A 24,508-nucleotide genomic window follows, 5' to 3' on the forward strand; every position below is an offset into this window, starting at 1 on the left:
GATGGCTGGCAGTTTGAATTTCAGTCTGTGTGATTCCAAAACCCATGCTCTTTTCACTACTCAGTTCTACCTCAGTGTTGTTGGAATGCATATTTCTTTTATCACTTAGAATAGCACAGATGTGTAGGGACCCATGAATAGTATCAAGTCTTTCAGCTCTACTAAAATATAAATATAAAATGTAAAATGCCATCCATAGAGTTTTCTGTAAAGCTCAACCTTTGGTGGATCAACATATTGCCACTACAGAAATTTTCATAAGACCAGACTCCTGCTATTTAAAGGTATTCTGAATTCAATAGCATCAGTGCATCATCCTCAATAAATTTAAGTGATTTTGACAAAGAGCACTGCCACGCACTACTTATTTAATATAACCAAATGTGGCCAGAAGATGATGATTAAGAATTGTCACCTGGCTGAAAGTTTTTCTCATGTTCTTGCAGATAGGAGTGGCAAGCTAGTTCACAAAAACATCCCTCCAGTGGCCATCGTGTACCCAGCTGGCCTGACTCATGGGCTGTGCATTCACTTCTGTTAGCCCAGGAGACTGTCTTAAATCTTCACCATGATCCTCAGCGCAAATGCCACTGATGTGAGCCCAACAGGAAGTGTGACCTCATTCTGCTTCTCTGCCTCTGGTTACGCAGGCTGTTTTTGAAAGAAAACAAGAGGGGTTTGCAAGACTGGCTTTCCCAGGAACTACATGCTCGTCTGTACCAGGAAACAGCCAAAAGAACAAGAGACTGCTGAAGACAAAACTTCTCTGCAAATGCCTGCACATGGCAGTGTGTGCAGCCATCTACCAGAAGGGAAGGTGGGATTCCCATTATTAAGAGATTTCTGCACCTGTTGACATTCTGACATTTTTCAGTTTCAGAACTGCTCAGTCCTTGATTTCTCTGCTGTCAATCACAGGAAGCTTTGTATTTTAGTTATTATTTTGTCATTTATGAATTGGAAGAAGAGACTGGGAACTCCCTTTGGAAGGAACATATATGGGCAAATATTTTTTAGAACAGATGTATTGCTTTGATGGAATTGCTTGAGTCTGTTTCTTGAAAAGTTTTAGAGATGTAACTGAAGTTGTTTTTTTTTTTTCTCTCACTGTTTCTAATTTTCAATTAACTGTCAGTGTACTGCTTATAGACTGCTGCAAGCATTTGTAAGATGGAACAATAAGACCTTGCTTTCCGCCACAGGATTTGTTGGCTTAAAATTAAGCTTAATGCTTAGGAAAAACTAACATAGGATAATTTGCGGTGGGCATATTCACAGAATATTGATTGAAAATGAAAAGGACAAGTAAATACTAATATATATATATGTATATATATATATATATATAAAACAATATTAGTTTATATCCTAAACAAATGAAATCTATAAATGTGTGCTTTGATTTAGACATCTTCCAAGGAATGCCAGAAAGCTTCCTGACATCTTTAAAGGTCTCCATAAACTAGGTTCTACATTTTCTAGCAGAGTTGGTTTATCATTTATTGAAATAATTTGGAGCTATAGAATTAGCCTGGTTTGATTGTATTACAGCTACAAAAACAATCGATTACTAGTTATTATCTTACAAGATGTGGATAGAGGTGGTGAATCATAAAATAATTTAGTCCTACCTTATAAAGCTATTATGATAATGATACTATACACAAAGTTCAATAGTCAACAGAAGGTGGTTCTATTTGATAAGAAGTAAAGAATCAAAGTTTACATAATTTGCACACTTTGATACGTGTTTGATTTGTAATTAAGAAAGGAAATTATATGTTCATGGGAACCAAGTTCTGAAATCTGGCCGGTGGTAAACTATTTTTAGTACAATGCTGTTTATACTGTTTAGGAATGTTCAGGCTGATAAAAAGCTGATAACAACTACAAAGAAACATTCTCTGTGACTACCTGTCAATGGTTCAAGTTGTTAGGCAGAAAACAGGTACCAACCTCCAAGCACTGTCTGAAACTTGATAAGAAGGTTAATTGCATTGACTGATTAAAATACAAAAAAGTTTGTTTGGGGGCTCTAGAACCAGTCATTTTTCAGATTTCTTCGTCAGATAACTCACTTTCATTATTTTATTTGGATTACAAATCAACCTTTGTAAGTCTAGCTTTTCCAAATAAAGTGTTATTCTTATTTACAGAAAAAGATTATTTAGATGCACTGAGACCATGGAAGATGTAATACAAAGTCGTGGAGGCAGACGCAACCTTAATGAAGTTGTGTCTTCAGTCTAGTTTCCTGCCTTCAATTCTTTATCTCTGTATTATTTCAGTAGACAAATCCGACTAGTGCAATTAGTAGATGCCATCTGTTTTGGCATAATTTTTCTATTTTTAATATATAGTCCACCTTTTTTTATCATCTTTTGCAGAGACTCTGTGAAGTTTGAACAAGCGGCCTTCCCAAGATGTACCGAATATCTCAACTGATGTCAACACCAGTAGCAAGTAAATGTAGGAGAACTGCTATACGCAATTATCTTTTGAACGATTAGACTCCTTTTAGCAATTTCCTTGCTTTGATTTTGCTGATACTCAGACCATTAACCATCTGTCAGTAGCTTGCGCTTCTTAAATGCCAGTGTTCACTTTGGCAATGATTTTGACTTCATTTCTTTCCTTGAGAGAAATGTGGTATTTTTCCTTTTAGTAGAAAAAAAAATTACCGGTTTTTTTTTAGACGCCTGTGCATAAATGTGAAAGGAGATTGTTTATCAGCTACTATTAAGATGCAAAACTGTTTGTCTATAAAAAATGCTGAATGATTTTGATAGCTACTTGCAGAAAATAAGGGCGTTGTTAAAACGGTAGTGGTTTCAAGTTTCTTCCTTCCTCTTGTTATTTTCTTCCCAAGCCCCATTTCTAACCCTCCCTCATACACCCACAATTTTCGCCTTACAAATCAACCCACTGAATCTGAAAGTCTACATTCCTTTCTTTGTCCTAGATATTGTTAGTAATGGAATCAAATTTCACAGAGCCTGTCTATTAGAAAGTATTGATGGCATCACTGTACATTATAAAATTCTGCTTTAGAGTTTAGAATATTAATTAACTGTAACTTTCCCCCAAGTGAAGTCTATTGCCATGCCTTTGGTTAAAATGGAATCAATGAATGGATACTTTTTTTTACTAATTAAGAGTACTTACTCACAGGCTTCATACATTGGAAAGTCATATATAAAACAAAACAAAACCTTATTTTCCCCCATTAATATCTTTTGCTCATTATTCTACAGTAAAAGTGTCTTCAAATGCACTAATGAGGGAGAATCTGGGATGATGATTGAATTCCTCAGATTACTGAGTAAGCTACAGTAACCAACACATTGGATAATTGATTTGGGTTTCCTCCAGCTTCACACAAGGTGTTTTCTTCTTTTCATGAGCTCATTTTGATGCTAATGATTTATTATTGCCTCATCTTGCACTAAGGAACTTCTAAAGGAGCGTTATGTGTGAGAAGGGACAGGCAATAGAATCTCCAAGAGTATTTCTTGCTTCCTGTGGAGCCCTGGTGACAAGTCGTATTACACTGATGCAGTGGGCAGCTGCTCTAGTTGGTCTTTCTGCAGAGGCTAGGGCATCGGCTCTTCCCACATTCTTACATGCTCCGCTGTTCACAGTGTTGCATGCTGGTGAGATGTGCTAAACCTCTATTTTCCCCTCATGTGTTCATGCAGATTCTTCCGAGTTGGAGAGAGAATATGCTGAAGAGCTATCTGCCACATGCATTTTCCCAAGGTATTCCATGGGGCTTTTCTCAAAAGGCAATCAAATTCTTTCCCTGTATGACTCATTTTATTGTATCCCTTGTTTAAAAATAGTATTTTAGCTATCATCTAGTTTTGGTATGGTTATATATTTTTAGTCCTATGCATACACAGAATGAAAACCTGCCTGATGTAATAATGGATTGTGTGTGGGGGGTGGGGCAAGTGTGAATTGTTTTTCTGGTGAGTGACACAACCATTGAGTACTGATGAATAGTTATGTTTTCTCAAATTGATGTTCCCTTAAATGTGCTTTCCTATCTCACTTTACAAGAGCAACAGGATTCTGTACTAATGCACAAGTTGACCAAATTATATGCTCCACTAAGACATATACATTCCACCATTTTGTTCAAGTACTGCAATGGAGTCTCTTTTTCTTTCTTTTTTCTGACTCTCTGTCTCTTATTCCTTATGCAGACATCAGCTGATGTTTCTCCTAGTATTTTAGGAAATGTTCTGGTAGTATAAAACGATCATGCATTGATTTTAGGACCTAATCCTTTTCTTGTAAGTTCTAGGGCTCTTGATATTACCAAATGAATTAGCTAAAGATGAACAAATAGAACATGTGAAAAGAGCACGTGTTTTAGAGTCAGATAATCTAGGGTTCATATCCTATCTCTGCCACTTACTAGCTGTATAAAATATCCAAGTAATTTACCCTTTTGCGCCTCATTTTTTTCTTGCTACATTGAGGATAATAATGATACTTAGCTTTTAGAGAGATTTGTGAAGAGTAGATAAAGTACAAAGTGTGGGCCCAGACCCATGGTAAGTGTTCAATAAATAAAATTCATTTGAAATAGTATTTTAATACTAACTTCCATGCATATATTAATTACATGTAGGCTTTTAAATGAAAAAAAATCAGAAATTCAGTAGTGCAGTAAGGAGATGTATAGAAGGACAAGAGACATTTTGCAACCTATCAATGTGTAAATAATGATATACAAAAATTTAAAAGGTCCTGATGATATTTGTCCCTTCACCAACCACTCTTTGTGCTATCACAGCAGGCATGAGCTGTAGACTTTTCAAAGGCCTAGTTAGTAACCTCACAAGATGAGAAAGGGCTTTGTCTTTGGGCATTTGAGCAAGTTGGCTGGGCTTTGGGTGGGGTTGGACTTCTGAAACCAACTGGAAAGGACCTACTCAAAAGAATCAGCACTAGGATTATTATAGTAGAATGAAGCAGGAATCAAGATCTAGAGATAATTTTGTTATCCACTCTTAATAGTTCGAGATTATTGAGAAGAATCTCTTTTTTACTATAAGCCAAGTGTTGGAAAAGTGTCTTCATTTTGTTTACGACCAAGAGAGGAGGAACAAAGTTAGGGACATTAAAAAGGAATACTTCTAGGGGGCTAGGGAGGCTACAGGTGATAACTGTTGGATGTTGAAATCTCAGAGACTGGAGTGCAGATAGAAATACAGGTCCAGAACTCTGTACCTTCCTAAGCATCCAACACATTTTAGTTGTCCCATTACTTTTGGGGACACAAAATGATGTAGGAAAACATAGTAGGGTAGAAGACAGAAGATTTGGATTCTCACGTTGCATCTCCCACTCATAGCCTTGAGATCTTGAGCAATTAACTCCTACTGGAGTCTCCATTTTCTTATCTGTTAATAGGGTAACAATAACCAAAATGTGCTGATAAAGTAGGTAAGTGCGTGTCTGGAAAGTAGTCTCTTCTGGTGTTTCCCAAATCTCAGATCTCTTCTTGTACTATTCAATATTTTCATCAATGACTTAGATTAAGAACATATAGATTCCAATGATAACATTTTTGGGTGACATCATGTAAAGATATTAAAAATGTTGTGTAATATAATCAAAATTCATCAAAATTATAAGAGTGTAATCCTGTGGGCTTATTCAAATGGTAGCCAACAAATTTAACTTATAGCACATAGGCTATGAAAGGCATAGGCCTTAATAAACTATGAGGTTGGTTTTGGATAATACTTATTGTACTGATTCCCATTTATAAGAAACTAAGCCTTGGAGAGAATAACAATTTAGCAGGAGGTAGAACCAGAATTGAAACCCAGGGTATAAACCTAGCTCTATCCAGATGCAAAGTCTTTATTATATATTGACTTTCTAAGACAAAATTGGTTCAAAAGTCCAGAAGAGGATAAGTATGACCTATAAATATATGGGTAAAAGATTAAAAATTGGCAATCAATTCAGTAGGGTAACAGCATTTTTGTGACGTCGGGGGGGGCGGGAGGGGAGAGAAAAGAATCACGCTGACGTGATTTAAACATCATCCCTAAAGACATGGATTCTATAATGAAGAAGGTGGTAGTCTCAATCTCCTCTTGGCAGACACACACCTAAAAGCTTGGGCTCTATACTTGCCCACTAAGGGGTAATACATTAAGGGGTGTTTTAAAAACTGGAAAATCCTCAGAGAAGAGTAGTCAATCTATAATAGTGAAGGGATCAAAACCACATTGTGTCATACAAGGGTGAGTTAGATGAACTGGAAGACTTTTAGTATCAGTAAGAGAAGACCCAGAGAGGATGTGGAAAGTCTCTTCAAATAGCTGAATAACTCTCAAATGCAAGACGGAAGGATCAGAAAAGGAAGGGAAAGAAGGGGTGGAAGGAAGTAAACATTTATTAAGCACATACTATGCACCAAGCACATTCTATTCATTTTCTTGTTTAATTGTCAAGACAGCACCATAAAGGGAGATGATTATTTTTCTCATTTTACAGATAAAAATGCAGCTGGAGAAGCTAGATGACTGGATTAAGTTTACCCACCTAAACAATGACAGAGTTGAAATTATAGGCTTACAGTGAAATGACTCCAAACTCCATCTCTTTTACATTACACTACAGTCCATACTCAGCGAAGCGTAGGGTGGCTTAGTATGTGTGTGGTCCTTATCACTGAAGGTGTACAAGCAGAGATGGGACAGTGTTTGTTGGAAATACAGCAGATGGAGGTGGATCCATGGTGCAATGGATAGTGCATTGGACTTCTAGAGGTTGGATGCATTCAAAGAAATACAGCAGATGGGACAAGCACAATTGGGTGGGTTTGGAGACATGACCATTAAAATTCCTTCTGATTCTTACAATCTGTGATTCTCTGAAAACATATGCTCCTGATTTAGACAATTGCATAGGATAAATGTATGTATAATTTTTAGAAAATATCAAGGCAAAGAGCATATGAGAGATATAACAGTATCAGTGGTATTAATTGATTGACAAAAACCACCCCAAGAATTTAAATATATTCAGACACTATTTTTTTAAAGACTAGATTTTCATAGCCTGTCATATTATTTAATTCAGCAACTACTATTGAATTTATTTATATATTGAACATTTATTAGGCTCACAGCCCTGCCCTCCAGAAATGTATAGAATAATTATTGAGATAGATATACATACACGCAAATCACAGTGATGATTAGGGTGTAGGACCAAAAAAAGAATAATTTTTGTAGGAGAAGAGAGGAAAAAGCAAATGGTTTTGCCTGAGGAAATAACATATTTTTTTCTCCAATATGGCTCTATTACTGTTGCCACCAGGCTTTGACCAAACCTCATTTCAAGAAATTTTACATTTCCAAAATATCTTCATAATAATTTTGGTTGCATTTCGATTATACAGGCATGCAATTATTTTTTAGAGATGGGATCTTGCTATGTTGCCCAGGCTACAGTGCAGTGGTTATTCACAGACATGATCATAAGGCACTGCAACCTCAAACCTCCTGGGCTCAGGTAGTTCTGCTGCCTCAACCTCCCTAGTAAATGGGACTACAGGTACGTGCCACCACACCCAGCTCAATGTGATTGCTTTTTAAATCTAAGACACATACAGATTTACTCAATGAATTATGAGACTTTCCTGGATACCAAATCAGAGAATGCAGCCATTTGTACAGCCAACCTAGAAGTAAATTTGCAAAGGCTAAAAAGATCTCTTTGACTACATGTTCTCCCTATACTTTATATAGGGAGAACATGTGGCTGCATAGCTATAATTTCTGGTGGCTGCATAGCTATAATTTTTCTATTACAGTGACAAGAATAAGGACATAGCAAATGGAGGACTATTCAAAGTAAAAGGGTTGAAGGGACTATGATCTTCCAACATCTCAGAAAGGTTTCTTTGCAATTTTTCCATCCAAGAAAGTGTCAAGAGTATGGGTTCATCATATGGTGAAGAAACTGATTAACCATAGTGTTTTCATCAAAGTTTAAAACAGAAGGAAGCACTAAGAGTCCTCTAGTTCAATGCTCTCATAGGTGAGGAGATGAAGCCCAGAAGGTTAAGAGTGATATTCTTAATGGTGGCAGTAAGTAATTGATAGTCATGAATGCAAAGAGGTTGTTTTCCTTAACAATAAGGAGATTGGTGGTTTTCCTGTGACTGTATGTACTGGATAGAGATTTAAAGGAGTTTTTTTTTTCCTTCTTTAGTTTTGCCTGTGATTTCCTGGAGGGTGACAGTTCTTTTGAATGCTGCTCCATAGATCCCCTGACAGGCTCTCACCATATCTGTCGCCGAAGTCCCAGACTGCTCACCAACGGCTACTACATTTGGACAGAAGACAGCTTCCTCTGCGACAAAGATGGCAACATAACTCTGCACCCATCCCAGACCCGGGTTATGTACAAGGAGAATTTAGTCAGGTGATTAGAGGATATTACATAAAGGAATCTCAAGTCCAATGCCTCTATTAATTATTCATTTATTCATCTATTCATTCAACAATCATTTATAAGGAGCCCAATATTGCCTCAGAATGGAAATACAAAGGGAAATAAGGGGAAGGGATAGAAATATGAAAACAAACAAAAGTAATGCAGTGATTAGGGTGCTGGGATAGAAATCTGCACAGGGTGCTGTGGATGGGAAAAGGAAGGGAGGCATGTTTTACTTGGGGAATAGGTAAAAAATAACATTCCTGGAAGTGGTGATGACTGATTGAATCTTGAAAAAGGTAGCATGTTAGTTAAGATAAAAGTAGGAAAGAGGTCTTCTGGAGAGAGGGCATGGGAATGGGGTTCTGAGAGACTCTGATACAACATGGGGAATGGCAATTAGTTTGGTAGGGATACAACTTAGGGTGGGAAGGGGCGCTCTGTGAGAAAGAAGACTGAAATCAGAGGCAGGGGCTGGAGAGGGGGTTACATTTCAGGCTAAGGAGTTTGGGCATTATTCTGTAGATAAGGAGGAGACATTGATAAATTATCAGATTTAGTCTTATAAAGATAACAGTAATTGCAATGTAGAAGACGGAGTTGTTGGAAGTGTGGATTTGTGAGTAGAGAATGAATAGAATGGGAAAACTGAAGGCTTTCTGTCCATGGATTGAATGAAAGTCAGTAGCAAAGATAAAAGAATTGGGAAAATGGATGAAAGAGATGGTAAAGAGATAGGACTTGGTCATTGTTTGAATGTGAGAGGTCAGCAAAGGAAGGACCCTTGCATGAAACTTGGGACTCTGGCTTTCTCAACTGAATGTATAATAGGACCGTTTAATAAGATCAGAAATAGGGGAGAGACATGCTTGGAGGAAAAGAGATGAATGTGTTCATTTTGGATCAGTGAATTTGGGCAATCATATTCATTTTCTTTTGCTTGAAAACTACCCACATGCTGACTGTATCAATCAGTCAGCTATTAACACAATAATGCTGTGTAACAAATAACTCCAAATTCTCAGTAACATATAGCAATGAATGCACACATGTTTGGAAGTCAGTTGGGGTAGATTGATCTAGTCTGGACTAGGCTAAGCTTGGCTTCATGTTGGAATCAAGTATGTCCTACATAAGTCTTTTTCTTGGGACCAGTGAACATGAAGAATTTTCTTCCCACTGTAGTCACATAAATGCAAGAAGACATGCCCTAACAGCAAGTACATGTCAAGCCTCTGTGTGTATCAGTCTGCTAATTTCCCGCTGGTCAGTTCAAGTCACATGGGCAAGCTGAAGTAAGGGTCAGGAAAATACTCTCTACCCCTGTTGATATTTCCTAAACAATGATCCAATTTACTACATTGGTGATCCCCAGACCTTTACAAGGAGACTTCAAAAAGTTTGTGGAAAAATCGAGCTAAAAGATAAAAATAAAAATATAAACTTTATTTTTCAACATAAGCTCCATCAAGTTCAAGACACTTTTGTAAGTGATGATACCAGCCATTTGGCCCATCTCTAAAGAACTGAGTGTCTTGGGAATTAAACCACGTCAATGCAGTCTTTCTTACATTATTAACTGAAGAAAAAGGGATCTCATCTAAAGATTTTTTTTATGAGATTAGGAAACAAAAAAGAAATTGAAGAAGCCCAAATCAGGACTCTAGGGTCCCATCCCCCTCTGGGTTTGCAGCCTACCTATGTCACTTACTAACTGCATGTCCTCAGCCAAGTAACTTAACCTCTCAGTGCCTGTTTCCTGATCTGAATAATGGGGAAGTAATAGTGTCTACCTTACAGAGCTGTTTTGATAGAATAATATGAGTTAATCCACATAAAGCACTAAGAAGAACGCCTGGCACAGAATAAGCTCTATGAAAACATTAACTCTATCAGCATTATTCTTGTCTTTTTCCCATAGTACATTGTCAACTTTCTGCACACAAAATTTTGTTTTTTAAAAATCTCAGTATTCTTGACATTTATCCAAGGAGTTTGCACACAGTAGAGTTTTGAGAAACGTCTGTGGAGTTAATGGAGTGAATGGACTTGGATTGTAGAGATGTGCTCTGTGCACCAAGTCACTTTTGCTAGATTCTGTTTTGAACCCGAGGTGACTGCTATTCATTGTTCACTACACTTTCACTTCTCTCCAGGATATTTAGAAAGAAAAAGAGAATCCGCCATTCTCTTCCTTCACTCTTCAACCTCAGCGCCTCTCAATCCTGGCTGCATGGGAGTTTCTTTGGTGATGTGGACTCTTCCCCAAGTGAGGACGTCTGGCTGGAAGGGGTCAGGAAGGTGGATACAGACCACTGCAATGAAAATGGTGAGTTTGAGCCTTCCTTTCCATAGTGAAACGTCATTCCCAAATGGGCAGTGGCAACCATATGGTCCTAGGCCAATGTTATTTCCAGAGATGACAGTTATTTTGATAGAGAGATGAGCCATATTTTTAAAGTTCACCTAAAGTTCTTCCCACACTATTTGTGTGATCAAAGTATATATGTGTCCATGTCATGCGAATTACCCTAATTTAAGCGTGTAAATTATTAAGCTGATAGTACCAGAAAAATATTTGCACATCTCCAGTGTATGTTTTCTGTACAGGATATATAGGTGGAGAGAGTATACTGGAGTTAGATTTAGAAGATGTGTATCGGAGAGAGGGTGCTGGGGTCAGGGTTTAATTCCCAGTTTGGGCACAGTTAGATAGTACTTAACTTTGCCAAGTCTCAATGTCTTCACTTTTAAAACAAGATATATATATATATATGTATATATATATATACATATATATAAAATATATTAAAAACTGTTGAAATATCTAGTATGTATATATTAGATATGTAATATATGTATTATGTGATGCACATTAATATCAATATATAAATATGTATATGCATATATATGTGTATAAACACAGTGATGGGAACTCAAAGCATATTTTAAAGATTAAAATAAGACAATGACTGTCAGGCATAGTTCAGTGGACATAGTGGTGAATAAAACAGGCAAAACAACTTGTTCTGTTAGAACTTGCACTTTTCTAGGGGAAGGCAGACAATGGATAAATTACATGGCATGCTAAAAAGTGGCGAGTGGGACGGAGAACAATAAAGGGGGACATGAGGGGATTGTAAGTTTCAGTAAGGTGGTTAGGAAAGGCCTCCTGGAGAAGGACTTTTGGGCATTGACTTAAAAGCAGGAACAAAACAGCTGTGCAGACATCAGGGGGAAGAGCAACCCAGGCACAGGAAATGCTAGAGCAAAGGTTCTGGACTAGGAGCCTTGCATGCAGCTGAGAGAACAAGGGGGCCAGCAAGGAAGAAGCTCAGAGCTGTGGGTGTCGGGGAGGGTGCAAGTGGGGAAGGACAAGGACAACCGTGGGGCCATTTTAAAGGTTTTGCCTTCTGCACAGGGCAAGAGGAGAAATCATTGGAGGATTTTGAGCTGAGGAATAATAAGATTCAATTCACATTTTGAGAGGATAATTCTGGCTTCTGGGTTCAGATTAGATTTCAGGTACTAGGAACAGAAGCAAGAAACTGGTTTAGAGGCTGTTGGAGTGATTCAGGTAGGAGTTTAATGGTGGCTTGAACTAAGGTGTTAGCAGGGTGGTGGTGGGAAGTGATGGGATTCTGGATTCCTTTCAAAAGTGGAGCCAACAGGATTTGCCCATGTGGGCTGTGAGAGAAAGAGAGGTCATGGGTGTTTATTATATGCTGAACACTTTACATTCTGTTTTTTTAAAAATGTTACCTTGTTTACACACATTACCTTATTTGAATATCCCCCAAACTCTTGGGAAGTAGATCATATTATTATATTTGTTGTAATTATGGTAAAACTGAGGTTCAGGGTTAAGTAAATTGCCTAAGTTCATTTAGTTTATAAACCACAGAGTTGGAATTCAACCTAGGTCCGTCTCATTTGAAAGCCCAGACTTTGCTCTACTGCCAGGAAGGGTTTTGTTCTCTTTTCCAAGGAGAAATTCAGCATGTATCTCATAGCCCAACCCCAAAGTGCAAGTAAAAAGGGTCACATAATGCAATAATCTTATAATTTAAGTGTGTGCTAATTATATGCCTGCTATTTTTCTCAATCTGCTTCCTGGGAAGAAAACACAAATACTATTTTTTTTTTCAGTAGTGTGTAATACTAGACTAGTTTCAAAACTACAATAAGTGCTTGTTAAATGAGGAAACAATTCCTTATATAATTAATTAAATTTAGTGTATTTTAGTTCCCCGCAACAAGGATGTATCGGCAGGATGAGGAAAGGAGACAGAGGTAGAAACAGAGGGGACAAGACTAGAAGGATAGACGGGAGATATTTGAAGAGCCTTCCGTGCCATGTTGAGGATTTGGGGTTTTATCTAACAATCTAAACAATCAAAATCTTAAGAAGAGCAATAACACAGCCAGATTTTGATTTTCCAAACTGCCTTTGCAGTAGCATGATGTGAGGACTGGATGGAGAGTAGTTCATGGGAACTTACCAGCAATTAAAACCAACAAGCACCCTAAAGAAGTGGCTCTGGAAATAAAGGGAGGGAGACATTTAAGGAATATTTTTCAAGGTAGAATTGACAGGTTGGTGATAGATTGAATGGAGTGGTGAGAAAGTGGGGGGAATCAAAGAAAATAGTATTTAATTTGGAAGACAGCATGAAAAATTCTTCTAGTCACCAAGGGCTTGAAGATATTGTGGCAGAAGGAGGAGGATAATGGGCTTTTGAGCTAGATGAACCTGCATTCAAGTCCTGGTACCACCTTTTCATACCTGAGTGTTCTTTGGCAAGTTAATTAACCTCTCTAATCATCCAGTTCTTCATATATAAAAGAAGAAAAATAATTGCATATAGAATTGTTGTCAGGATGAAATGCAATAATTCATAAAAAGTACCACATCAGCACAGGGGCTGATATCTTGCTTAAGGCAAATTAGCTCTAAAAAGGTGAAGAAGAACAGATTGGGGTCAGAGAAAGAGACAATGAATTCTATTTCACATGGGTTGAATTTGAGGTGCCTATGGGAAATAGATGACCAAGAGAGGTTTGAAAATGTGAGGAAGGAGTTCAGGAGTAATGAAGGATCTAGAGATGTCGATTTGGAAGCCAACCTGGGAAGCAGTCGAGTTCTTTGGAATAAAGGAGTCTACTTATGGAACATAAGTGAATGAGCAGAAAGGAGAGTCAAGAAATGAATTCAGGAGGTTGAACAGAAGCCCAGTAGTATCAACTCTTAATAGCAGAGAATGTCAGGGACCAGCATACTTTCAACAAATCCACATGTCATGTCATTACTTCTCTCCAAACCCATTTTCCAGAGGTGGAAGCTAAGGTGGACTGGATACTTTTCACGAGGCCACACACCTAGAGTAATCAGCATAGCCAGGATTGAAAGCTCAGACTCCGAGTGTGCACTCTTAATCACTTGGCCACATGGGGGAAGGGCTCTTTGGGGAAAATTTCCCATTCAAGGAACCGGAAGAGTGTGGCGTTATGAAAGAAAAGCATATACAGAAATGGCTAATGGTATATAGCTTGATGAAGAGGTCAATCCAAGTATTCTGTGGCCTTAAAGAAGTCTCTGCTAAGTGCTTTATGCATGGAAGCTTCACTCAGAAGGCAAAGGAGAGGACATCTTTCTTACTCTCCCTGATAGATTGGCACAAATACTGGCAGTAATAAGGAGCTCCCATTACTTTTCAATTGAGATATAGTTCACGTTTCATAAAATTTACCATTTCAATGTGTAATCAATTCAGTGATTTTTAGTACAGTCACAAGGTAGTTTACTTTCTAATTCCAGAACATTTTCATTACCCCTGGAGAGAAACTCCATACTCATTAGCAGTCATTCCTTATTTTCCACCAGCTCCTGACAACCATTAATCTACTTTCTGTCTCTATAGATTTGCCTAGTTTGGACTCTCATTATTAAAAAAAAATGTTTAATTAAAGTATTGTTGATAAAGTGGAAAATGTGATGTTTTGAGACATGTCTACATTGTGAAATGGTTAAATCAAGCTAATTGACATTTCCATCACCTTATACATTTACCATTTTTTTTTTTTGTGCTGAGAACATCTAAGAACTATTCTCTTAGCAACCTTTGAGTATACAATATATGGTTATTAACTATAGTCGCCATGCTATACAATAGATCTCTGGAACTTTTTCATCCTGTCTGACTGAGACTTTGTACCCTCTGACCAATAGCTCCCCATCCCCACTCTCTCAGGACTTTTTAAGGCTGCCTCGTCCTCTCCGTGGTTAATGCTGTTGCAGAAATGGCTTAGTTAAGCCGACCTAGCATGTGCCCTTTCACATTTCCATCCATTGATTCCAGCCTGGCTTTCTGGAGCAAGTGGCAAGTCTCTTCTCAGTTCTAAAGCAATGTTTTCCCAAGTGTGGGGTGGACAAGGAAATGCCTTTAGGACACAGCAGAAATGAACAATGAATCACACAGTGAGAGAGCAGGTGTGGCTCCCTTTCCAATTGCCTTACAGTCCTGATAAAACCAAGAACACGGGCTAAGTTTAGGGCCTTGGGGGCTTTCAAGCTCTCTAATACTTGGTACTCTTTCTTTTGTTTTGACAAAGCTCTTTTAACAAAGAACAGGAACAGAGCTTTCTGCTACACTGGCATTTCACCCAAATTAAATAAAGTTACATTTTCATTGTACTTATTTTTACATTCACTTTCTGTTTAGGACATTTAAGTGATTGGTATGAAGTTGCCTGTAAAGTAAAAATCTAAAATGAGATAATTTGAGAAAAATACTGAAAGGCTAAGAGCAAGCAGGTTCCAAGATATGGCAAAAATCAAGAAAATGATGCCTGGATGACTAAAGTTTGGGAATCACTGTTCTAAAGGCAGTGTTTCACAGTTTTTGGAAATTAATATCTAATTTTCCCATAGCTGCCTCTTCAAAATACATCCAATTTTATAGCAATTGGGCCACAGCAATGCCGCATGCACATTAGGTATCTTATTAAAATTCTCATGGTTTCCAAATACCTTCTAAATATAACAAATCAAACCAGCCCCCTCCAAAATCAGTAATTAGCCAACCTTGGTGCACAGAGGACTTTGAACATCCCTCATCTCTACTGTCAATGGTAATCAAATCTTCCCCAGACTTCTTGTTTTCCGGATTTACTCAAGCAAGGCCCCGTGACTTTTATCAGCAATTTATTTTTTCTCTGGAAATGCCTAGTTAGAAGACTCCAGAAGAAATCAAAATTAAATTGTTTTGCTGTTTTCTCTCTATGCAATGGATGCAATCAAATGTTACTTCCCCTGATTTTCTCTTGCTTCATATTTAGGCAAGAGAGGATTTTTGCCTGTTTTGTTTGTCCTCAGTTCACCCCTTCCCCAGCTGTGTTGACACCTTTCCTCATTAGTTGCAATTCATTCTTTAGCCATGGCATTTTGCAGCTCCCCAGACCCCAGTACTGCAATTCGGGATGTGTTCCCAGAGCCTGTGAGTCATACTGGAAGGCAATGAGGATTCACGCAGGGAGGACTGAACAGGACTTTCCGGCTCTGTTTCTGCAGCCTTGGAAAAAGCAAGATGACCCCAGGCAAGTCACCTGAGCTTGAGGTCCTCTGTTTTCTCTAGAACTAATGCCTTCTCCATAAATATGTCTGATGGCAACATCTGTATGTGGCTTCTCACTCCTCTCTAGAACAAATAATGCACATTTTATACACAAGGATATGTAAGAGGTGCTTGGAAGATAGAGTCTTCCCAACAGAAGTCAACTACCTTGAATTTAAAAAATCAGGCAAAACAGGATGACATTAATATATTCAAACAGAGCACAATGAAAGCTATTTGGTAAAGTGTTCTGCGTTATAATTCTTTCATTTAGTATTAAGGTTGGAGAAAAAATTTAATGTCAGCTAAGAAAAATGTGAGTTGGAGGCAAATCATGTCTTTTCAGAAATGAAAAATCTGGATCAGTTTTGTAAACCACTTGTTTTTGTGGCTTCTCTGTTCAATGCTATCTTTGCTATCAAAAATTCTGTGTAAGATTTCCAGTATTCCACATAGGATACATTTTTTATTTCATCCAATTCTCAGTGGCAAAGCTCTAAGTTCAACTGGGCAGCCTTGGGAAATAGCACAGGGATCTTCTTACTGTTGTTGCAGTCTAGTCCACATCTCTCTGGATCGTAGCTGAGGGCCACTCATGAATGCATAATTAGCCATGAAAGTTCCATGCTCTTTCTCACTTCCACATTAACTTAATCATTTAGCCTCCTTTTTCATTTAACAGTTTTACTGAGGCATAACTGATACACAAAGAACTGCACATATTTCATGTGTACAATTTGACGTGTTTGGACATATGCAAACACTCATGCATGATACCATCACCACAATCAAGGTAATAGACATATCTAACACCTCCCAAAGGTTCCTTGTGTCCCTTTGTGTATGTGTGTGTGTTGTAAGAACATTTAACATGACAGCTACCATCTTAGTAAGTACCATATTGTTAACTAAGAACACTATGTTGCACAGCAGATCTCTAGAACACATCCTACCAGCATAACTAAAACTATACCTACTGGACACCAGCTCCTCATTTTTCCCACCCTCAGGCCCCCAGACCCTGACAACTAGTATTTTTTCTATGCTTCTGTGAGTTTGCCTATTTTAGATACCTCATAGAAGTGGAATCATGCAGTATGTATCCATCTGTGACTGGCTTGTTTCACTTAGCGCACTGTCCTCCACGTTTATCCATGTTGTTGCAAAGGACATTATTTCCTTCCTTTTTAAAAGACTGAATAACATTCTGTTGTACGTATAAACCTCATTTTCTTTGTCCATTCACCTGTAGATGGACGCTTGAGTTGTTTCCACAGCTTGGCTCTTGTGCACAGTGCAGCCACACGCATGGTCCAGGACCTCCTCTGCAGCCTGGTCCATCTGCATGTTTCACTTTCTGGAGGATCTTCATGTTTCACTTTCTGCTCCTTCCTTTCTCTCTGGCAACCAGCAGGAATGCTTCCACAGACTGCTTTGTCAAGTGGCCAAAAGTTAAGGGAAGGATGACCTGAGGAAACCTGCAGGGCTGGTGCAATTTCCAGGTTCAAAAGCACCAGCTCATTAGCTCAGTATCCAGGCTGGGTGGGACCACAGGTAGAGTCGGTCCAATGGTCTGGGCAAGGAGGCCACGCCCCTCACCTGAAGTCTCAGTGTTAGGTCAGCCCCAGCCTCCACCGGGGAGGGGAGGGGCAAGTGACCCACCATCTCTATGGTTACTAGAGCCCTGTTATAACAGGCCCTACTAATTGCTGGTGCCTGGGACAGATGAGGTGACCTTTTCCTCATGGAGATTTTAGTCAAGTCAGGGAGGTATACATTAAGCAAAAATCATACAAATTACATATTCTATAGTCTGTGTTTATGTATTAATTATAAAATCATGAATTGCAATCTGTCCTATGAAGACAGAAAGCAGGTGTTTTGATGAGAGTAAACACGACCAGGAAAATGCAGACCCATAATCCCTACTTTAAACACCAGAATCGTTGAAAGAAGTCTAGTGATCAAGACACTGTGTAGATTTAAGTCTGCTCTCTCAATGACAAGTTTCTCAACCTCAGCATTATGCATATTTGGGGCCAGATGATTTTTCTTTGTGGCAACTCTCCTGTACATTATAGGATGTTTAGTAGCATCCCTGGCCTCTGTTCACTAGATGCTCGCAGAGCCCCTCCCTCCACCCCAAGTTGTGACAACCAAATACGTCTCCAGATACTGCCAAATGGCCCCTGGGAGGAGAATGCTGCCCCCATTAAGAGACGTAGTTAATAAAGACCCCAAGTGTCTCCTGGATTGCCACAGCTGCCCAGCTCCTGAAATGCAGTACTGGGACTCTCTCAAAGCTCACACTGTAGAGTGAGAATTTTAGTGTACAAAGCTTCTCATGTGACATTCACGCTCAACATTCTTTAATGACATTCATGCTCAAAATTCTTCAATGACTCCAAATTGCACGCAGAGCAAACCTTAGCTCCAGAGTGTGACATGAGGCCCCTCATGATTTGGCCTCTTCCCAGTAGTCCAGCCAGAATCATCTCTTGGAACTTCTCAGCACAGGCTCCTGTCTAGCCACATCAGAAAACTCACTTCTCCCTCCTTGTCCTCTTCCTCCCCTTCCTCCTCTTGTCTCTGCCTGGCCCCTCCTCTTCCTGCTGCCTCTCTAGAAGAACTCCTACTCATCCTTCAGGTTCCCACTTAAGTACTGCCTCCTCTGGAAAGCCTGCCTGGATTCACTCAGACAGACTTAGCCTCCTTCCTAGACTCCCACTGGGCAACTCATGCCAGCCTTCATCACAACAATGACCTCATTGTATTCCAGTTGCTCACTTGCATGTCTGTCCCTGTCCAGACCACGAGTAGGGCACAGCAGTATCTAATTTGACTTCATTCTTCCAGCTCCTTGCACAGTACAATGTGTGCGGTATCTACAATAACTCTGCATTGAATGAATAAATATTAATAGATCTGCCTGGTCTGTATCCAGGCAGATTTTGCCTACTCCTCTACTCTTGCTCCATTTCCCCACATCTTCTGGCATGGGGTCTTCTCTGGGGATGTCACCTGTGGGCTGCCCAAGTCATTCCTCCTTGCTGGTACCTTTCCTTAATCATTCTATGCTCCAGACATCGCATGGCAGACCTTAAAGCAGAGGAAGCCTTGCTATTTATCAATTGGTGCTGCTAATATTCTCCTGCTTCTTTCTCTTGAAGTTTCTCCTGCACAAGGTAAAAATAACCTTGTCCTTGTTTCTTCTCCTCTGCCCTTTTGTCCTTATCTCTAAACCTTCAGAAGCTGAGACTATTCCCCACCACAGGTCAAGTTTGTCTTTCCCAGAGACCCTCTTGCTATGTGTATTCAGCTCTGCAAAGGGGAAGGTGGCAGAGGCCACAGTCCTTTCCCTTCCCTGGGGAACTTTCTAGAAGAAGGGGCCTTGTTACACAGTGAAGCCAAGAGAATAAAGCAGCTATATGGGATAAGCACTCTACCTAGAAATGTCTAGGAACAGGTTAAGGAATCCTTCATGGTATAGCCATTTTCTATATATCCACTTCACAGTAAAAAATGCTCTTTCCTAACGTCAAGTAATAAGCTCCTTTTATTATAGGTTGTTAAATTCTTAAGAATTCCTTCCATCCTGAAACATGCCTTGATGATGGTTGGCACCCTGCCACCTCACCATGGAGTTGACTATCCATTTGGTCATAGAACTAGGAAGTGTATCTAGTATAATGCCTGTTCATGATAGACGGCCCAGTTCCCTCCTTCTTTACTATGTGTCAGGATGTTTGCACTTTTTTCTTGTCTCATGCAATTATCACAACAACTCTAACAGTAAATGCCATTGTCCTATTTTACAGATGAAGAAATTCAGGGTCAGAAAAACGAGGCAAATTGCCCTGTTTTACTATTACTAGGATTCATGTTCCAATCTCTTTGAAGCCCAAGTCCTCTAAGTTTCCAACAAAGTACATTTTGTTTCTTTTTAACAGGTGATATCTATGTACATGTATTCCCTATTCATGAGCGGTGTCCTCCTTACTGCCTCCTGCTGGTGGCTCATGTGCATGAACAAACACACACACACACACACACACACACACACACACACACACACACACACCCCTAGGATTTAACCTCTTTTGAGGAACTGTGTCTCATTTTCCCATGTATCCCTCTCATCTAGCTAAGTGTCCTACAGTGTATGAGTTTGGTAAATATTTTTCCAGTTGATTTGAGTATTTCCCTTAGTCATGAAGGTAAGACTCAAACAGGCCATAGAAACAATTGTCCTATTTAGATAAGAAGTAAAAATAAGGAGATCATATGGGTGGGAAAAAATTAAAGTTTGCAGATCCCTTTCATAGTTACCCCAAAGTAAAGCAAATTAGAGCAATTTCCCCAAACACTGTACTCACTGCTCAATGCTTAAAGCCAGGCAGTAACCTCATGGCCACCCAATCATCTCCCAGGGCAGGATCATCTTCTTCCGCAAACACCATATTTATTCTCCTTACCCTCGGAAGGTCATCTCCCTGCGTAATTCATAGTTGTGGACTGTGAGCTCATGTCCCTTGGGCTTTATCGGAGGAAATCTGGCAGATCGGGCTGAGGATGTGTTTCTATACCGAGCTTTTACATTGGCTTCTGGCAGACAGCACAGGGCTAGGACTAGCCCGAGACTTTTTAAAATACTAACTTTTCAGATTAGTACACATTTTAACTCAAAACTCATTTATAAAATGTTAGAGGAGAAATTTTCCTCCCACTCACTCCCTATGCCAAAATAGATAAACTTTCATGCCCTCTCTCAGAAATAGTAGTTGCATTTTGAACTTCTGCAGGGGCTCAGTTTCAGCTTTCTGCCTCTCTTGAGACCAAGGCCTTTTCTGTGTCCCTATAGTGCCATTTAAACCACAGACCTCTGGTTACTATGGCTTCTCTAAGTCCCCCTGTCCACCTCTCAGGGCAAGCCTAGCTATAGTTCATCTTTAAAGTTCTAGGTTTCCTAGCTGTGGTCTCTGGGACTATCCCCTTCTTTTGAGCTCACTTACAGAGTTAGAAAACATTTGATGGGTATGTGCCATTTTTTAGACACCAGTCTAGGAAACACATATATCCCAAGGCAGGACTTCTGGCTACTGTTCCTGAGTGACTTTGCCTCCAAGTCAGTGAGCTGTAAACTGGTTCAAATTATTAGCCAAAGGGCACAGGAGCAAAGTTAAACCTTGGGTGGATACCACACAGATCACCAAAGACAGAACCAAGAGAATTTGTAGGCATATTTATGCCAGATGAACCAAGTGGGAGACTACCAGGGTTGAGTCAAAGGTACAGTGCTTAACTTTCCCTGTGGTTGAAAGATATTTTTAACAATCCATCCTTTCCAATGAAGCTTTGGCTTGGGGAGTTTTGGACCCTTTAGTTCCTGACTCAAGTCAAGAATCAAGGATTAAATATCATTCTTTGGTGACCCTACATTGAAGACATCAATTTTCACTAGTAATTATTTTACCAAGTTTAAAACTTGATGTTGCATGCATGCTTTTCAGATGAACTTGACTTTTTTTTTTTTTTGTACAGAATGTCAGGTTAACTTTAGGGCCAGTAAAATATATTTATGTATGAACCATCATAAAAGAAAATGGGCTCATGTTCTTCAAACTATGTATGTATAAAATAGCCTTTTTGAATGAAAAAAATATATAAATGTATGTTTGCTATATTTTGTCTAGCATTCCAATGTATTCTAGAGGAAGAATTTCTTTCATGACACTAACTGCAAGATGTTTTCTCCCCTGCCCCCACCCCCACCCCCACCCCCGAGAATGTAAGCCACAGGAAGGCAGAGATCTCAGTCTAATCCGCCGTTGTTTCCCAGCAACTAGGTCAGCTTCTGATACATAGTCACATTCAATAAATATTGAATGAATGAATAAATGGAGTAGAACTCAAAGGAGTTGACTCCGCTCTAAAGCCTGGTGCTATAAAGATGTGAGCCTCATATACCCACTGCACATCCTTTAGATCCATTCATACAACTCCAACACCACTTGGGGATGCCCCCAGCCTCTATTTCTGCATTGAAGATACTTCTCTTCAACCTTCAAAGATGAGGACAATTGAAATGCCATCTAAGCCAGACATCCTTCTCCCATCCTCCTCCAATAGTGTATTCGTGTTGCTATTGTTGTGGTTATTCTGGATCATGCATTGAATAGTCACTGAACACCGTGCACGCATGCATGTGAGTGTGTACAAGCATGCACACACACGCACACACACACATACACAGACACATTCTGAATCCTTCTGCTTTTCCAGGAGGTGACGTTGACGGTTTTTCTCTGAGTGATGCCTGGGAGCCAGAGATGCCGAATGCAGAGACTGCGGTAACCTTCTCCTCCAGCCACGTCGTATCCCAGCCTCCTGGGGAAAAGTCCCATGATTCCTCTCTTCAGTCTCCGTTGATGGCATCTGAACATTTCCAAGAGAACATTTGGGATCATCCAAGTGAGTTCAGGTTTTTCTGTTTTGCTTTGTTCTTTTAATCTTTGCCACACCCACAAAAGCCTTCCTTTTGGCGCCTGAGGGTGACTTGGAGATGACTAATGTGCTCTTAGGAACTGGTACGAACCTGTGTGAGGAGGGGGACACGGGCCTCTGCCAGGTCCCATGTGCCACCTTCGCAGAGGAGGTGACTGCCTCTCGGTGTCATCTGTGCCCTGGGTCTGTGCTGTTTTATTCTTTAGAAACCCTGAAAACATTTGGTAAAATGTTAGGCCTTACTAAAGCAGAGAAGAGAGTACATAGGTGTCTACTATTTTACTCTTAATATTTAGCTATGTATTTGACATACTACATAAGAAGAAAAAAAGAAAGAAAGCAAAGAAGACAAGAATATCCCTTAATGTTATGCCCCTGGCAAGGAAAAGTCAAAAGATATAAAGGTATTGTCATTTCCTGTGAGGAGTAAATCTGGAATGAGTTCAACAAGCATGGCCCATAATCTCTTGCTTGCTGATATTAGGTTAATCGTGTTTGGACCTGATGTTGCATCAGGCCGAAGTTCTGTCATCAGCTTGTCATCAACCGAGATTCAAAGCCCATCTCCCCACTCTTTAGCTGTAACTCAGAAGCAGGTTACCAAATTCTCTCAAACTTAACATTTTCCTTTCTACATGGAGATCTTCATAGTTCCTGTCTTGTAATGACGAAAATAACTCATGTGAAGCACTTAGCATACTGTGTCATGTCTATTGAATATTCAATAAATGTGAAGTTGTTATTACGTAAGATTGAGGTTAAATGAAAAAATAATGTTCTCTACTTATTTGCTTTCACAGCATCACGAATATTCATTTCACTGGCCATCACTCTTCTATTCCCAAAGACCAATATGCTCTGTATCTTTATTTCCCCAGTATAGCTATTAGATAAATGTTAAAGGGTGTTTTTTGTTTGTTTTGGTTTGGTTTAGTTCCCTTTCCAGGTGTTGGGATGAAAGAGAATGCAGGTTTTATTGTTTAGTTGATAGTTTCTATAGTTGATTGTTTTATTGATGGTTTCTGGGTTATCAACACCTATGATGGCTCGACAGCCAACTCCTCCAGGGAGTACACCCTTCATGGTGTGCCCTGGTCCCAGGGCTCTTCTCTCTCACACCCACTCTCTGCATTGCTGTTGCATGTTTACCTCCATGTCTCCCCCATCAGGCCATGAGCTCCTTAGAGATGGGCACTGTAGGGCAGTTTGTGAACTAATTCCAAACTGCCCACATAGGCACAGAGCAGATTATTGGTAGACCAGTTAATAAGCATGCTTCCTCCATTTTACAGATAAGAATACTGAAATTCAGACAGGTCAGGTGAGCCTTTGTACTCGTTGCAGAGTTTAGTAAGAACAAATACACACTCTTTGTTGTGTCTGGAATGCTTCTCTCACCTACCTGCTATACCTGATGGCCCCTACTCTTCCTCAAGGCTCAAATTAGATAGCACCACTTCTGTAGCCAGCTCTGCCCCCTGCTGGCTGGTGGAGGCAGCGCTTTACTTCCCATGATCCCTTTGCTGTCTGCATGTGCCTCTATTGAAACTATTTTTTTTACTCTTCCTCACTAGGCTATGAAGTCCTGAGTGGACAAGGTCTCCCTCTTCAGTTAAGTCCTTCACATGTAGGTTTTTTGTGTGTATTCTGTTCCAGGTAATGTTTCAGGTGCTAACCCTATAATAGTGTACAACATCATCTATATCAGTCAGAGCTTTTTGAGTTCCAATGGATGGAAACCCATCTCAAAGTGAATTGATCAATAGTCAAATTTATTGACTCATATTAGTGAAAATTCCAGGTATAGAGTTCAGGATCATGTCAGTCTCTTTGGTTGCCTTTTTTTCAGTTCATGAGAAAGAGATCGTATATGTCTAGACTTATGATAAGAAGCCCAGAATTGAGATTTATTGGTTCTG

The 24,508-nt window shown here is 39.5% G+C and overlaps 1 protein-coding gene across 3 annotated transcripts in view; it reads left to right on the forward strand.

Moving 5' to 3' along the window:
- Positions 1-633: 633 nt before the first annotated feature.
- TMEM71 (transmembrane protein 71) overlaps positions 634-24,508 on the forward strand; it is a 35,268-nt gene continuing 11,393 nt past the window's right edge. Inside the window, exons 1-7 of one of the 3 annotated variants that reach the window (XR_012920149.1) lie at positions 634-817; positions 2,388-2,469; positions 3,699-3,759; positions 8,248-8,460; positions 10,629-10,801; positions 22,368-22,556; positions 24,164-24,216. Coding sequence is in view for 2 of the 3 variants with exons in the window: in XM_076005018.1 (XP_075861133.1) it covers positions 2,424-2,469; positions 3,699-3,759; positions 8,248-8,460; positions 10,629-10,801; positions 22,368-22,556; positions 24,164-24,245 (764 nt within the window). In the remaining variant the exon portion in view is untranslated. Of the gene's footprint in view, positions 818-2,387; positions 2,470-3,698; positions 3,760-8,247; positions 8,461-10,628; positions 10,802-22,367; positions 22,557-24,163; positions 24,246-24,508 lie in introns of all 3 variants that reach the window. The other 2 variants (XM_076005018.1, XM_012785421.3) reach the window with 2 other exon arrangements.

The sequence above is a fragment of the Microcebus murinus genome, chromosome 7, assembly GCF_040939455.1.
Source record: "Microcebus murinus isolate Inina chromosome 7, M.murinus_Inina_mat1.0, whole genome shotgun sequence".
Taxonomy (NCBI): Eukaryota; Metazoa; Chordata; class Mammalia; order Primates; family Cheirogaleidae; genus Microcebus; species Microcebus murinus.